Here is a 17,845-nt window from a genome sequence, read left to right on the forward strand (position 1 = left end):
TGATTTTGTTGGAATTATGGATATGTCAGCCCCACTTTCAAATAAAAGTTGCAGTTCCGTCCCCTTCCCCCCACCCCCCCACACACACACAATCCGCCCACCTTTTTTTTGGTTACAAATAGAGGGTTTCGTGGCAATAGCCTTGGGCAGCAGAACTTGTCACTAATTTGGCTGCTGGGCCACATTTCCCTCTTTGGGGAAGTTATGTGGAGGTGTGCATTTTCCAGGTTTGCAGTGCTGTCCAAAGCAAAAGTGGTAATAATGGTACTTGCCTGTGGGGTTGTCGAGATTTATTACAGTCAAAGTTTCTGTGACGATACCTGCCCTTATAACCAGTTGACAGTGCAGTTGTTTGTTGCTCTAGCCCTGAAACTCTTCTCATTATGTCACTTATCTTTACCAGGACATCCTGTTGATTACAAGCATCACTTTTCATGACAAACAATCCGGGATTCATTCCTATTATTCTGTCAGCCATCATAGCCACTTTTTTGGGTCCCTTTTCACTGACAATGAAAATATTCCTTATAGGAACCAGAAGTTTTACTAGCTATAGTGTGTTAAGCATCTTTTCCGGCATATCTACTCTTGCTGAGGCTTGCATCCTGTATAATAACTTTTCATCTCCCAGATCAACTCCACTGACTAGTTTCTTAATATGCTTATTTTTGCTTTCTTTGAATAGACTGTGTAGACGTTCCGTAGGCAACAAATACTGTCTCAAATATTCTCACAGTATTTTGGCTTTAATTTTGGCAGTAGATAGTTAAATTTAGTCTCTTCTATAACAGTTTTGTAAATGCTGAACTGTCTCTTCTTGATATTTTCTACTCGTCACTCCAGAAGGCAGAATTTTGATGCTAACCTTCTTTGCTTCCTGTTGATCCATGAGCATGCTTCTGCATGTCACCATGTCTTCTTATCATCATGTTGGGATCACGAGCTATAACTGCTGTAATGTGTTTCATTTACTGGAACTCAAACATGTTGCTTAGCACTACCTATTAACAGTTTCCAATCTACATCCCTAATCACATGATGCTACCTGCTCTCTCTCTCTCTCTCTCTCTCTCTCTCTCTCTCTCTCTATCTCTCATGTCTTTCTAAGTTCATGAAACATAAATGTTCTGTTCTGATTTCCAACACTGCGATCTCTACAGAGGCTTTGGCTAAAAGCTCAATGTCTTTTCATTGTGCCTGTTTGCAACTCAACATGTCATCTTTACAATGAGTAAGATCTATCCTTTTTGTACTATTGTTGAAATACACTTCAGATAGATTTCAATCATTCCGTAACTCAAAGAATAACATAATTTTTCATTTAGTATTATATGTATCATTTATATAATAAGAAAACTGTTTGCTTCACGTAAATAACAGACATCATTCTTTTTTCAGCTGTGTAATTGCAGTGCTAGGAAATCTGGCATTCCAGTACCTCTCCGGAAATAAAGTCGTAAACCAAGATAGTTTAATTGCATATGGATTATATGGGTAAGAATATTATTTTACTTGCTATGTAACTTATTGTGTTTGGAATAGCTGTGATATTCATAAACATTCTAGAATAAAAATGTGAATTCATAAAGAACGTTTTGTACAGTCTGTAGTTACTTAGCAGAGGATGCTCTAATAGAATCTACTGCTCTACGCACAGGATGGGTGTTGTTGTGGTACCTCATAATTTAATGTCAGTGTATTAGCCTTATTTAAAATGATTGGTATTTCATATTTTTATAGGGTTTGTATAACATTAAGCATGTAAGAGAAATTTGCCATCTTGTTACTGAGTAGATGTAGGTAAATAGTTCCTGTAAAATGAGTGTTAATGTTTTAGATGTACCTTGAAGAACCAGTTGACCCAATCCATCTCATACCAACACAGTTCAGCCTGCTTTTACCATGAAATATGGTACCCAACTGAAGTATATAATCAGTTCTTCTATAGACTGAATGATATTGTAGTGAAAGCTGATAAGAGTGTGTTTGTGAAAGACAGCTTCCTGTATCAGGAGAGAGTTACCTGCAGTACAGAAGCAGTAATCTACATCTTTGAGAATACTTCAATGAAGTAAAAGTTTTTTATCAAATCTACAAGTATGTAATCTGGCAGCTGTAATTATGTAAGGGCATCCTCTTTCGTGAAGTGTCCTCGAGATAAATCAGTCTTTAATCAACCTCACAGGGAGAGACTGTTAAACATAGAATGCAAAGAGCTAGTTACATGTGTGTGTGTGTGTGTGTGTGTGTGTGTGTGTGTGAAGCTTCTTCATTCTGATGTGCAGGGAAACTGATAAGTATTAAATCCTTAGCTTGACATTGAGCACAATGGCGTTAAAATGAATATCAGAAAATAGTAAATAGAGAGATCTACAGCTGTATCATTTGCTGACTGGATGTAAAAAATAAATAAAAGTGGCAGCGTTTGGAAATTCCGGAATGAGACAATAAATATAATTGAGGAAAAGTAATGACAGACTTATAAATTATTGAAATGTGGCACATAGACACATGTACCTATTCAGAAATTTAACTAACTTTTCAGCAAGCACTCTTTTTTTTTTTTTCTTGTGGAGGGCAGGAGGGAAGAAGGTTGTACTCCTTTCAACAACTGAGGAACTATTCATAAACAATCATTGTTGACATTGGGGGTTCATTTGGGTATTAGTGTGATTATGTGTGTTAGGCAGTATACTTGCTCTAGAAAATGAGCAATAGCTCAAAAATCAGTTAAATCGGTGCTATTAACACGCTATACATCTATCAACTAGAGGATGCATTTCCTTATTTTTATTTATTGAGTCTTAATGTCACATAACCCTGATATTGACATGGTTAAATCCTAATCTGTCATTCATTCATTCCTTCTATTGATTAACTGATGTATGTTCCCACAGAGTTGTTCAATTTCAAGAAAAGATGTTGTGTATGGCAAAATGTGTTTAAATTGTATAAGTAGTAAATGTAACAATGCACCAAATAGAAAAGGCATTGAATCATTGAAAAGCCCACCGACAAGATTGAAAATTTGGGTAGCTTTTGGACAAATCCTGTAAAGTAGGATGTGCCCATGTTCACACACACACACACACACACACACACATACACACACACACACACACAACCCCTCACTACGTTGCGGTTTTAGTAGTCAGCGGGCTACAGTGAAGCTGTATTGCTCAAAAATATTTGTCCAAAAGCTAGCAAAGTTTTCAGTCTTTTTTTCTGTTCCTTGGGACAGTTCAATGCCATTAATATTTGATAAGTTGTTACTTTTTAATCCTGGAACTATTTGCTTTCCACTAGGACTTTCCATTACAATACAGTATCTGTTTAAGAACTCTACGACAATTCGTTGTGAATTCTGTAGTTCAGTAGAGCTGAGTATCTGCCCTGTGACATCTCTTAGTCACCTGATCACTCTCATGCTCTTGCAACTGTCAATCAATAAATTAGAGAGAGAGCGCCCCAGAATAGTTTGCAGTGGTGCCAATGTTCTCTTTTTTTTCTCTGTTCCACTACGTGCTCCATCTATTTTCTTACCTAACATTTGGCAGTGGTGAAATATGTTCATCATGGGTAACAGTTTCTGCTTCTAATTCTCTCCTAAAAAAATATATCCAGAAAAAGATCACTGTTGCTTGTTAATGGAATATTTATCGTGTTGTCTTCGAGGCATCCACATTAAACACGTCATTAGCAAAGTAGGAGACATCATATGTACAACATGAAAGTCTACTCAAATTTTTCAATATGCAACCTGAGATATACACTATTGATAGTTCAGCAAATGATGCTATTTTTTGAAATGTCATGTAGTCCATTGACTTTTGCTACTGGGCGTTACCACATTACCAGCTTTATGTTCGTAACACTCTATAAGAGGGACTAGACCTGTTACATAGTGAAAGCAGAATGTAGTTGATAAACTATAAGCCTTAATGGCTCACTATTTTCAAATTACTTAAATTGAATGTGACTTTCACATTTTATATGCCACTTTTGCATCTGTGCATTATTAAAGTAGAGTGTCTGATCTGAGATCTCATCAGGTAAGCCATAGTGTGTGTGTGCCTTCCTGGTTTTTGCACCAGGACTGCAGGAAGTGTTGAGTGCTATTGAAAAGGGATTTCAGATCGATTCTGTCTTTCCCGGAAGGCTTTTGACACTGTACCACAGAAGTGGCTTGTAGTGAAATTGCGTGCTTATGGAATATCGTCTCAGATATGTGACTGGATTTTTGACTTCCTGTCAGAAAGGTCACAGTTCATAGTAATTGATCGAAAGTCTTCGAGTAAAACAGAATTGATTTCTGTCATTCCACAAGGTAGTGTTATAGGCCCTTTGCTGTTCCTTATCTATATAAATGATTTGGGAGACAATCTAAGGAGCCGTCTTAGGTTGTTTGCAGATGACGCTGTTGTTTATCAACTAACAGAGTCATCAGAAGATCAAAACAAATTGAAAAAGATTTAGAAAAGATATCTGAATGGTGCAAAAATTGGCAGTTGACCCTAAATAATGAAAATTGTGAGGTCATCCACATAAGTGCTAAAAGGAATTCGTTAAACTTCGGTTACACGATAAATCAGTCAAATCTAATGGGCTGTAAATTCAACTAAATACCTAGGAATTACAATTATGAACAACTTAAATTGGGAGGAACACACAGAAAATGTTGTGCGGAAGGCTAATCAAAGACTGCATTTTATTGGTAGGACACATAGAAAATGTAACTGATCCGCCTACACTATGCTTGTCCATCCACTTTTAGAATACTGCTGCACAGTGTGGGATCTTTACCAGATAGGATTGACAGAGAACATCGAAAAAGTTCAAACAAGGACAGCATGTTCTGTATTATTGCAAAAGATGGGAGAGAGTGTCACTGAAATGATACAGGATTTGGGCTGGTTATCATTACAAGAAAGGCATTTTTCGTTGCGACAGAATCTTCTCATGAAATTCCAATCACCAACTTGTTCCTCCTAATGCGAAAATATTTCGTTGACACTGACGTTCGTAGGGAGAAATGATCACCACGATAAAATAAGGGAAATCAGACCTCGTACGGAAAGATATAGGTGTTCGTTCTTTCCATGTGCTACACGAGATTGGAGTAATAGACAATTGGGAAGGTGGTTCGATGAACCCTCTGCCAGGCACTTAAATGTGATTTGCAGAGTATCCATGTAGATTTAGATGTAGAATATTCCCTGCAATATCTGGTTTGTACAAGAATGGATAGTGATATCTTATTAACAATTAAAACCAAATTCGTTATAGAACACATTGAGAACATGTTTGGAGAGGTGGCAGCACTGGAAAATATGTAGAGTGGCACTCTCTTGTGATTAAGGCAACAGGTGTTGCGAACCTTTCTTTCCAGTTCCTCTCTTGGTTTTATTCCAGTTATTCCTCCTCTCCTCCCACCTCCACGCATATACAAAAGGTTTAACATGACTTTGGGTATAATACTTACCATGACTTGATTCTACATTGAACAGGGAATTATGTACAGCCTATGACAGGAAATATAGCCGCCACAAAGAGTAATTCCAAATTGTTTACTTGAAGTGACAAGAAAACTTAGAATTGTTAGTATGGCCCATCTGCATGGTCTGGCAACATCATAGGGTGTGTAAGTATCTGGAAGAAGTATTGTTTTCCACTACAGTTGCAGTGCTATATCGTCTCATGGTCTAACAGTAAATGTTGCCCACAGTAGACACAAAGTGGAAAGTTCCAGACTTTATGGTTCTACTCCAACTACTGCATTTCCCTACAGTACTACTTGAGTATGACACAGGACAGTACGCAGGTATAGACTATTTCGAAGTCTGAATTGCATAACGTCACATCTTAAAAATTTCTGATGTTTAGACATGCTTGAAAACAGAATTTTGCTCTAAGGTTATCATGTCAAATTGTAATTCATTTGTATTATTGCAGAACTTGTTTTTATTGCAGTGTTCCATTAGTTGATTGAATGTTAATGGCAAGCAAAACAGAAAAATTAAATCATGCAAAATATATTATCTCAAATTATGTAAAACAGTTTGTCAGTGCTCAGGTAGTTTGGAGATTTGACGTTTTTGGAAATCTACTGGTTAAGAGTTAATAATGTTGTCAAGCCAGGTTCAAAGTGTATTTTCATCTGGAAAGGCATTTCCTTGATAGCTCTTTTGTTAAATCAGAAGAGTGCAAGGAGGTGTCATTGTACAGTAGCAACACTCGGTGCAGTTATCGTGACTGTTTTACTTACACTGTGGCTGAAAGGTGGTTCACTTATTGGCAACAAATGCCAGTTGCTATGGACATGCCATTCAGGAACAGTTTTTAGTACCCGACAAGCTTTTTGTGCCACCAGATTCAAAATATTATCTGTTGAAACTGCCATTTGCTCGATGAGATGTCTTCTGTTAGGCCTCAGCTGTTAATTTCTTCTTAAGAAGTTGAAGTACTGAGATTATAATGTGTCATTAGAAATAATATTGCATAGCAATCTCAGTGAGTGAAGTGAGGTAGTTACAGAAAAATGCAAATTTAGTCATCAATTTGATTTTTGTTGCTTTGAATTAGAGTGTACAGTACATCTGCACGTGTGCTTTGAATCTACCACATTGAATGAAAATGTCAAACGAAGGTTAAATGGTAGCTGCTCATCGCATTTACCAATTATTGGGGCTTCCTGAATGTGGAAAATTATCTATGCAGGCACGATTGTTGTTGAATCAAGGAAGACATTTTCTGATGTGATTTGTCTGATGGCATTTGTTCCACACACACCACAAATGTTTCTTTTATAAGATTCATGTGTGGCACATGTGTAATTGAAACAGTATTCACACTAACTTGTTAGCTCTTACTCTTTTTCTAGCAAAAGTACACTCATTCATACACATAACCACCCAAACACACTCTTCTGCAGTTGTGACAAGACTAATTATTGATTATCGAGTATTGATTGCATTTGCCTGGGCAGGAGGTGGATAGGGACACATGAAGCAAGAAGAGGTTAATGGGATAGTGAGTGGTAGGTCTTTCAGGAGAGGGAGAAGCGAGGGACACATGAGGCAAGGAGGACTGGAGCAACTGAAACACATTGTCTGCCAGGTTTGAACAACATCTCATCGTGCCCTGAAATGGGTATGTCCTACCCATTATCCATCGCATCCCTCCCACAATGGTATACTGCCACCCACGAAACCCACACAATATCCTTGTCTCTCCTTACTCAACTCTGTCCCTCATGGCTCATATCCCTGCAATAGGTATACATGCAAAACATATCCCCTACATCCTCTCACCACCATCTACACCATTCGGGTCACAGGCATCTCCTATCCCATCAAAGGCAGAATTACCTGTGGAAGCAGTCACATGATCTACAAACCAAGCTGCGACACTATGCTGCTTTCTATATGGGCATTGCAGCTAACAAGCTGTTTGTCACTGACAAAATGTGGCCAAGAGACAGCTGGACCACTCAGTTGCTGAACTTGGTACCTAACACAGTGTGACTTACTTCAGTGATTGGTTCACATGCTACACAATCTGATCCTACCGATACCAGCATATCTGAATTGCGCAGGTGGGAACTCGCCCTGTAAAACAAAATATCCTATGTTCCCATTCACCTCTCCCCCCTCCCCTGGCCTCAACCTTTGCTAGACCATGTCCTTCACTGTCCAGCTGCCACCCATTCCATACCAAAAAGTCCATTCCACACACCTAACCATCCTTGGTCACCATATCTGCAGTGAAGAGCATTCCCTCTCCAAATATACCAAGCATGTCACGGAGGTCTCTGAGGAGCCAAATTACCATCCTTGCCCCCATTCCAGCACTACGTAGCCATTTATTTCACCAGCAAACCCACAATTCTTTTTCCCCTTCTCTTCTTCTATCCTTTTCTGCTCCCCTTTCACCCTCCATTCCCCTCAAACTTCCCACGTGCACTTAGGAGCCCCATCCTGACCCACCATGACCTTGCACATACCAGAAGCAGCACTACACCTTTTACCACACCTACCCTGCTGTCCCTCCCCTGTCCGTCCCATGCCGCCTCCTTACCCCCACCATATGCCTCAACCTTACCTCCACCATTCACAACAGATTGCTTGTCTGTTACCTCCTGGAGTTCGCGTTCGGCTCTTGCTCTGGCAGCTTAACTTCACGCTACCTGTAACTTTCCCAGTGGGTGTGAACCCTTCACCATCTTGGCTTCGTCTCACTCTATCGCCTTCATTTTCACAACCTCCACGTGGTACTTCGCGATAGTACCTTTGTGTACACTGATGGCTCTAGGACTGACCGTGGCGTCGGGTGTGCCTTCGTCATTGGTGCCACCATTTTTTGGTATCGGCTTCTTTTTTGGTGTCGGCTTCCGGCACACTACTCGGTATTTACTGCATTGCGACCACCTGAGTGGATGCCAGCTGGTGTGAGGTGCCTTGTTGCCAGTGCCAAATGGCTACTGCAGGGCAAGAAAACTATCAAGGATAACTTGTTCTGGTCTTGACACAACCAAGGGCTCTTTTGTGGAAATGTTTCCGGAAGTTTTCACCATTACTGTTGGATTAGAAAGTGAAACAAATGATCTTTGAGTTTCTGTTGAATGTATACTTTTAACAGTTGCATACCAATTGGGGGGGGGGGGGGGGTGTCAGTAACTGACCCCCAACGAAGTTTTTAGGCTAAAATTCCTGTCCTGTTCAGTAGTTTATTTAATAAATACATGACATTTATAGTAATTATAATTGCTACAATCGACAATAAGAACAGCTTTTGGTTTACACTCATTGTTGAGTTACAGTGATTATTATAACTGAAGGTGTAGCAGGTCAACAATCACCACTCGCAGTCAACCGGTAAACAGTGTGGTGAGTGGAAGGTAATAGCTTTGTGGCATTTGACAGAATGTACAAGAAGATGAAATTGACAGGTGATGAAATTAGAAATTTGCTTGAGAGTTCTGACAATGAATTTAGTGGTGAACTATCCGAAAGCTCAAGCAGTGAAACTGAAGATGTAGTCATGGTAATTCCAGATCAAGTAGTTTCTGACAGCAGCAAGTTGGATGAAAGTGAACAGGGTAAGTATTGATTTTTATTACTTTTTGCAGATATTTTGGAGTATATTAGGAAGTGTGTCTTGGTAGAGTGCTTAGTTTGCTAGTGTTCGGTTCTGTTTTCATATTTTTATAGATATTCAACCAACAAGAAGATGACCCAGGCCGAAAGCACAAATTGATCAACTTGAAAAAGACATGGTGGCTCCATCAAGTATGATAGGGAAGAGAAGTCCTTACATAAATCAAAGGAGGAGGTCTGTTGCTGATGTAATGAGAACCCTGAAAGAAACTAAGCCAGGGCTAAAATCTGATACACCAGGTAAAGCTTTTATCAGGTACTTCGATGATAACATCCTGGATAACATTTTGATGTGTACCAATCAAAAGCTTGGAAATCTTAGGGAATCATCTGAAGATATTTTCATAAAAAATTCGAAAGCATTTCAAAGGGAAGAAATTGTGTCAGCAATTGGAATTCTATTGAACTGTGGAGTCCATAGACAGAACAAATACAGTTTACGTGATATATTTAGTAAAGGAAACTTTCCGATGTACTGAGCTTCATTTTCGGAGCATAGACTGAGGCTCTTACTGAAGTGCTTGTGTTTTGATGACGCTCTAACTCGAGCAGCTAGAAAACAGACCAACAAATTTGCTCCTATCAGGGATATATGGAACATGATAGGAAATTTCCTGAGTATTATAATCCTAGTGAGTCAGTCACAATGGATGAAGAACTTGTGACCTTCCATGGGCGATTCCTATTCAGGCTATATATTCCAACAAAACCAGGAAAATATGGAATAGAGGTGAACCTGTTACGTGATTCAGATACGAAATACTGCTTCGCTGCGGATCCTTACGATGGAAAGCACGCTAATGAGAAGAACCATAACAGTGGCCCTGAAATAGTTAGAAGATTGATTGAAATGTCTAACTTGAAACAATCTGGAAGAAATGTTACCGTGGACAGAAAGTTCACTACAGTTCCACTCGCATCTGATCTTTTGAAAGAGGAAATGACTACAGTTGGTACTATTCGAAGTGACAAACGCAATGTTCCTACAGAACTCCGTCCTGTTTGTCTAAAAAAAGCTACACCAGGAACAATCAGATTTGCCTTTAGTGATGATGCCACTTTAGTCAGTTACGTGCCTAAGAAAGGAAAGGTTGTTACAGTATTGTCAACCCAACATCATGATATGAATGTGACGGAAGAGAAGCCAGACATCATCCTATTCTACAATTGTACAAAGTCAGAAATGGATAGATACAATAAGTGTGTAAGAACGTACAGCTACCGTCGAGCAACACGTCGATGGCCAATGGTGTTGTTTTTCAACTTGATTGACATTGCAGCATACAATTCATATGTTGTATTTCAAGATACACACAAGGAATGGACAAAGAATTACCCGACAAAGAGTTCTGGAAGAAAGAAGTACCTGAAAGATCTTGCTCGTGAACTTTGTGACCTCAACATGAAAAGACGCACTCAAAATGCTGTAGGCCTACACTCAAAATACACTACAGTGTTATCAACTTTTGGGTATGACTGTAATCAGAATCAAGGTGCTGTGTGCAGAGGAAACAATGTTACGGAGCCGCGATGGAAAGTAACATGTGCAGCTGTGCATAATCTGCCAAAGAAAGTATGCTGTTACTTATGCGCCAGAAGCAAAGACCGTAAGTACATGAAGACTTGCACTTCTTGCAGGAAGTGTATCTACCCTGCACACACCAAGAAAGAAGAAGTAGTTCGTATTTTAAAGTGTTCTGAATGTGAATCTGAGTAATCCTTGTAATTGTGAAATTAATGCAAATAAATGTAAAAAAACTATTTATTTTTTACTAAAAATGTCCCAGAAACCCTTTCCCAGTAATAATAAACAACATTTTAATCTTCTAATCTTCTGCCAAAATTATGGAAATACATAAGTAATGTGATTTATCCTAGATAGAGAATGTGTGATGGTTGTGGGGTCAGTCGCTGACCCCTCCCATTGGCATTGGCCAGTGCAACATACAGCATTGGTATGCAACTGTTAAGAGACAAACTAAATGAGGTTTAAAAAAAATCAAAGGAAGGAGTGAACAGGAATTTATGACTTTGGTTTACAGTGTGCAACTTACTACATGAAAACGAGTAGATACATGTCTACAACATGTCTATCAGAGGACAATAACTTTCTTTCGAAACATTCACATCCTATAGTGTTGCCAGATTGTGCAGATGGCCAGACTTCGAATTCAGTTAGTTTTATTGGTATATTAAATGAATGACTCAGAATTAATCTCTGTAGTTGCCAGCTGGCAGCCAAGTTTTACGTCAAAAGCTGTACCAGTCTGGAACAATAGGAGGTACAGTTTGTCTACCAGGTCCAAAAGACAACCAAGTAGACACAGCAGCATACATCGTAGCATTTGAAGTGACTTCTCTTCTGGAAAAAAGTAATGACTATGGACTACCATTGTGATTTTGAACCTGTTGTGCCACCACCCATGCAGCATTTTAAGTGCCTTGATTTTGGCCAGACCACATCCCCATGTGCTTGCAGGCTCACATGTGGCAACTGTGCCACCCACAGCATGTTGGGACACTTCTAAACACCTTCCAAACTTTAACTGCCAGAATCAACACCCCAGATGCTCACCAATGTGCCCTGCTTACAAAAGGAAGTGGAATATATACTCTTGATTGATTATCACACTTCAGTGCTAGTAAGAAATATGAATGCCTTTGTCCTGTCAACATTTTGAGTAGTTTTGCAACAACTGTTGAATAATCTTTGCCTGCACAGATAATATCAACTGCTCCCCTCTTGGGAGCCGTCCTCCCAGAATCGTGCAGGTTCACAACTCGACACATGCCAGTGGCTGAAGGAGCCACAGGCTGCAGGTTGCATTGCTGTCAGTTCTTAATCTGTACATGATCTTGAAACAAATAAACACCCACAAAAGTTGAAACCTTCAAAAGACACGAAGGAAAAGAAGAAGCAATCTTGCCCCCTACCCTCCCCCCCCCCCCCCCCCCCCCCTACCCCAACCATTCTAAACTCCTCTTCATGGATATCATACCCTCCTAAATGGTGGTTAATCATGATTGTAGGCATGACTTTCTGCCACTGGTCCCTTCACATCCTCTCTGCTACAGTATAGTACAAAAGGTCAGTGAGTGAAAGAAATATGCAATGAGACGAACAGAAATTACACTTTTGTTCAGAGACAATAGTGATACTGAAGTGACCATGATTTATGAGGGTTTCCTGTATGGTACAGAAGGTGGGACATTGTCCTTAATAACATGTGTGATCACCATGGTTGGCAGTGTATGGTCTGCAGAGTGCTCCAATGATGGCCACAGTGTTAGTAAAGAGTTGTTGTGGTAGAGCAGTACATTCCTCCACCAGAATGGTTGACAACTGCTGGATAGTTGTTGGTGCATGTGGACATGCCGCATTCTCTCTCTTCAAAGCATCCCACACGTGCTCAATGGGATTTGAACCTAAGAACAGGCAGGCCAGCCCATTTGCGAAGTATTCTCTTGTTGCAAGAGCTGCTCCATCTACACTGTTTAATGCAGTCACATATTGTCATCCGTACAAATAAAGTCAGGGTTGAATGGACCCCTGAAAATAAGCACATGGGAATGGAGTATAATGTCACAATAATGTTGACTGGTGAATGTACCATGTTCAAGAATTTGGATTTTGGTACGCCCATGTAACTTAATGCTTCCCCACACCATAACATCTAGACCACCAAAATGATAGTGTTCAACAATGTTTCTGAGCGCATTATGTACTCCCATATGGTAAGATCTGGAAACATGTAGTGCACTCAAGAACACACGTGATTGTTTTAGTGTTACAGATGTTATGGTTTGTGGAAGCATAATGATATCTGATCCTTTTGCTTCTAGTTATGTACCGCACTGATAAATTTAATCATAAATTATGAGCACAGACCGGCAGTCTGTGCCATTGAAAAATTGATGGTTGGAGCAAGTGAGGAAATGTGTGTACTGACTTCCAAATCTGTGAATGCGGTATACTCACTGCTTGACATTATTATGGCTCTGTACTCTTTCTCCATATGTGTCTTTTTAGGCGCCCTTTTTGGTGAGACTTCACTTTTATGGGTGACACTTTGTGACCGCATTGAACTGCTCAGTTGGAGGAGCTCTTCAAATGTGGAGGATATTTGGCAAATGGACTGGCCAACCCATTCCCTCGATTTAAACCCATCGGGCAGGTGTGGAGTGCATTTGGAAACATTGCTGTACAACCATGCACCAATGACCATCAACCTACTGTCAACTGCTGGTGGAGAAATGGAACGCCGTACCACGAGAAATCATTACCAACAGTGTGGTCAGCATGGGAGCACTTTGCAGAGCATGCATTGCCGACAGTGGTGATCACACACCCTATTAAGGACAATGTCCCACCTTTTGTAATGCCTGGGCAACAATCATAAATTGTGGTGACTTTAGTCTAGTTATTGTCTTTGAATAAAATTGTCATTTCTGTTTATCTCATGGCCTGTTTCATTCAGTTGCCTTGTGTGCTTTACTGTTGCAATTCTTTCTATGTATGGTCCAAGTTTCATTGAGCTTTATTACTTAAGTTTTGCACACCAATGTATTACAGCATCTCTCTGAACTTTTAAAATGTGACAAGCATTTTGCATGCCAGTTTCATCAAAAATTAGAATATATTTATCCCTCTGAGTCTGACAGCAGGCAAAATCAATATGAAAATGTTATTGATATTAAAAGCGCGGTGACTGGCAGTAGGATACCCTGTGTATTTTGTATAACTCTATTAACTCAATGACAGTTTAAAGGATTATGAATGTTTCTGGAGCACGTGCAGATGTGCAGCTTGTTGAACTTGAGACAGAGTAACAAGAAATGCCTCAGGCATGCAGGTCAGTGACTGGTGGATGGGGTGGAGTTATGAGTGGCATAAGATTCCCGGAAGGTCGGCCCGGAACCCAGAGGAGGTGGCAGCCACAACACTACTGCTTGTGGCTTGCATCCAGCCAGAGGGCAGTACAGCACTTGTGCGGGATTTAGGGGTGCCTTTCCATGTTTTATGACTTCTTTTGAAGGTAGCATCTGCTACTTGTAGAAAGGACAGCCACAGGAAACACTGTCCAGCCTTCCAGTGGTCTTCTCTAAATTTTGTGAACCCCGTTGCAAGGCTGTGGACATTGGCGGGAGAATGTGTGGTTGGTGTAAAGATGTGTGATGTCAGATCAAAGTGCTAAAATCAATGCTTTTTGGTAGTTGAGAGAGTTTCATGTTGTCATCGGAAGCTGAAAAAGACACACTATTTTTGGCAGGGTTCTCCCTTGGAGGAAACCTTTGTGATTGGACTGCCGTGGTTCATAATTTTGTGATGGCAGCTTTTGGTGGCAAGGAATGGGCAGAGTGTGAGTGAGTGCCATGAGGGAGGCAAATCAGGATAGGTTGCGTGTATTCACATCAAATTCATGTTGGGATGTCTTGGTGTCCTGATTGACTTGGCATAGCAGCACAGTAGAGGCTGCTGCACCTTGGAGTACTGCTAAGATGCTGATGACTCCAACTTTGCGATGAGGCCAGCACGGCTGCAGCGCAAGCTCGGCACAGCACAGTCACACTTAACGGTAAGCATACATAAATCACTGCACGGCAGAGTAGTCAACACTTGAGGAATCCAACACGATTGCCTGTCTCATCTCCTTTTGCACTGCTTGTAAGTGTGTGGACTTCTGGGTTTCAGTTACTGTTCTGATCGAGAATTACAGGATTAAACAGTTATCGCTGAACTTTGGGAGAGAGTAAATTCTGAAGAGGCCAAGAAGTAACTTAACTGATATGGGAGAGACACTGCTTTTCATTTAATCTTCATGCAAATTTGAATATATATGATTGTCAAAGGTTTTTGAATATTCACGTTATATGTTGATTCCATAAATGTGTTTATGAATAAATGTGAGTACTGAATTTAATCATTGTTTCTGTTCGATCCCTTCAGTTACTTTTAAGTTGTAGCTTTTAATATATATCCAGGAAGATATTAGCATTCATTTGAAAACCATAACCAACTTACTTCTCCAGTCAGATAGCGTTAGTCAAAGTAAAATTTTGTGCAAATTCCCCAATTTAAGAACTATGTGTAGGGCCTTAATTTTCATGTTATTTATTTAACTTTGTGCATAAAAATTTAGAGATTAGTTCTTAAGGGGGTGGCCTACCCACAATTAGTTTTGGAAGATTAAGGGGAATTCTACACCATGGGATTTTGCATTTTGACAGTGTCATCCTACTTAGTAGTCTGTTCAGCCCTGCAAGCAACACAGTTCTCTGGCAGTTACTATCTTGTCCTCAGACATCCCTGCCAGGGGACTCACAACACTTTTGTAAGTATGTGCTAGGCCAACACAGGCCCTCAGCCCTTGCAGCACTACTTCCCTTTCTGTGCTGCAAGCCCATCCTTCTACTGTTCTTTTCTGCCTTTGCCTTTCCATTTGACGGTCTTCTTGATGCCAACCACACTTGGATTTGGTTTCTGATTTTGGACATTCATTTTTCGCTCCTCCCCGCACCACATTTATCTCTTCCAGCCCTGTATATACCTTTTCATCCTAAACTACATGGTCCCTACTGTTGGTTTTGACATATCACACCTCTTCCAAATTTTACAGAAGTGAGATCATGCAAGGAAGGTTGCCCAATGTGGTGTATATTTCACCTTTGTGCATTTCGGTCTTTGCATCCTTCATATCTGGCAGCGGTAGCATGCCCAAAACTGAACATGGGTAGGGCGAGGGGTCATCAAGTACCTGCATGCTGATAACCACATGACCATGCACAGTGTGTGCTATTGGTGTCTGAGCTGGAACCACTGCACAGAATCCAAAAAGGAGCATGTGCCCATTATGGCTGGGGTACATGGTCTCCAGGCAACGGATTACTGGCTAGGCAACCATTGCTGTGGAATGGGTAGAGGGCCTGTCAGAGTTGGTGGATGACTTGTGTATGAAGCAGATTAAGCGTTCTTCCACTGGTGGCCGCACAACTCCAGCAGTCTCTTCTGAAAGAAAAGATTCTTTCAATGCTGGGAGATAGGACCCCAAAATGCTACCTTCTTTGACTACCCCTTGGGAGGAATGCAAGTCTGAGAGATAAGGGGAGAAATACTTCCCCCAAATACTTAGTTTGCTCTAAGACTGATGGGGATACCGTTTTGACCATAAAAACATTATTCTTTGTTGAACACCTTAAAGAAAGGTTTGGGGAAGTAGCAGCGATAACAGAAATGAAGAGTGGCTCAGTCCTGATTAAAATGGCATCCCTTGCCCAGTCATGAGTGCTGCTTGTCTGTAACAAGCTGGGTGGCATTTCTGTAACTACCACCCCCTATAACTATCTTAATGTGGTACAGGGAGATCTTTCACTGAAACCTTCTTTTACAGACCGAGGGCAAGTTGCATGCCAGTTTGAAGTAATGGGGCACACATTATGTCTGTTGTGGCCAACGGGGACCAAAGGTCATTAGTGTTGCTAATGGGGCCTTCATCTTCACCTTTGAAGGCCCGAAAAGGTCAAGGTGATGGTTATCAATGTAATGTGAAACTGCAAGTACCCCAACCCACGTGGTGCTTCAAATGCATGAGAATGCATGAGATTCAGGCACATCTTTTCATTGTAATGCCTGTCCTTTCTGTAGGGATTGCAGATATCAGTTGCATACAAACATTTCATGTGCCCTCCCTCGTCTGTGTCAGTTCTGGAGAGCACATTCCCCCTGTTCAGTGGAAAGCAACATTCCCCCTGTTCACTGGACTGCACCATCGTCCAACAAGAAAAGAAAATACAAGACCCTTGACCAACTGACATATCAAGAGGCCAAGAAGAAATATGATCATTTGCATCTTACATCTTTGGAGATGAGGGTACCAGAACCAGACCTGTAGCCGCTGTCAATTGTTGGAAGCTTGAAACACAGAATAGTGTATCCTGGTTTCTCTGAACAAACTGTAGGCAGTAAAGTGAACCACAACCATATCACAATCTTCCCTTCGTGCTTCTCGCAGGGAATCCACCATTCTGTTAGCTTCGCATTGAACCACAATTGGCTGACAAATGGCCACATTCTGTAGTATGAAAATCCACACCATTGTCAGTAAGGTGTCTTCTGATGGTGGCCAACATTCTGCTGGACTGCTCCAACTTGGCCACATTATGGTGAAATCTTAAACTTACTGGCATGATGCCTCTGATGCTATCAGACAATGTCAAAGTGGCTGATCTGGTTTTATGTTTTACTTGTGAAGGTGGTTTCTACTCCTTTCTGTGAGGTAGGATATCTTGGCCTCACTGACAGCTTGAGGGACTGCTCTGACCCAGAGGACCCGCGGCTGCCCTTGCTCGAAGGTCCAACCTGTCTCATGCCTTTCCCACCTATTTGTTGTTCTTGCTCTTTTTACATTTGTCATTTTTAACATCTTGTTGTTGTTGTTCTTCCCTGTCCTGAATTTTATCAACTTGTCCATACTGCCGGTTTTCTTGTAGTAACAGAGGCTGAAGAAACACTTGTCAGATGCAAAGGGTGTTTCTCGCACAGCCTAACATGTTCCAGGTGTCTCCAGGTGCTTTGTGGGCTGAGTAACTCACTCCTCTCTCATTTCTACCTGCTTTTTTCTTGGTTGCAGTTGGGTAGTCTGCATTTGTCTTCTGTGTCCTTTCTCTCCGAGAACTATTCCCAGCGTGGTGCA

At 40.8% G+C, this 17,845-nt stretch overlaps 1 protein-coding gene across 3 annotated transcripts in view; it reads left to right on the forward strand.

Moving 5' to 3' along the window:
* LOC124605258 (peroxisomal membrane protein 2) overlaps positions 1-17,845 on the forward strand; it is a 58,083-nt gene that overhangs the window by 11,858 nt on the left and 28,380 nt on the right. For all 3 annotated transcript variants that reach the window (XM_047136830.1, XM_047136838.1, XM_047136822.1), the window contains exon 3: positions 1,399-1,494. In XM_047136830.1, coding sequence (XP_046992786.1) covers positions 1,399-1,494 — 96 coding nt within the window. The remainder of the gene's footprint in view (positions 1-1,398; positions 1,495-17,845) is intronic.

This window comes from Schistocerca americana, chromosome 1, assembly GCF_021461395.2.
Source record: "Schistocerca americana isolate TAMUIC-IGC-003095 chromosome 1, iqSchAmer2.1, whole genome shotgun sequence".
In the NCBI taxonomy this organism is placed as follows: domain Eukaryota; kingdom Metazoa; phylum Arthropoda; class Insecta; order Orthoptera; family Acrididae; genus Schistocerca; species Schistocerca americana.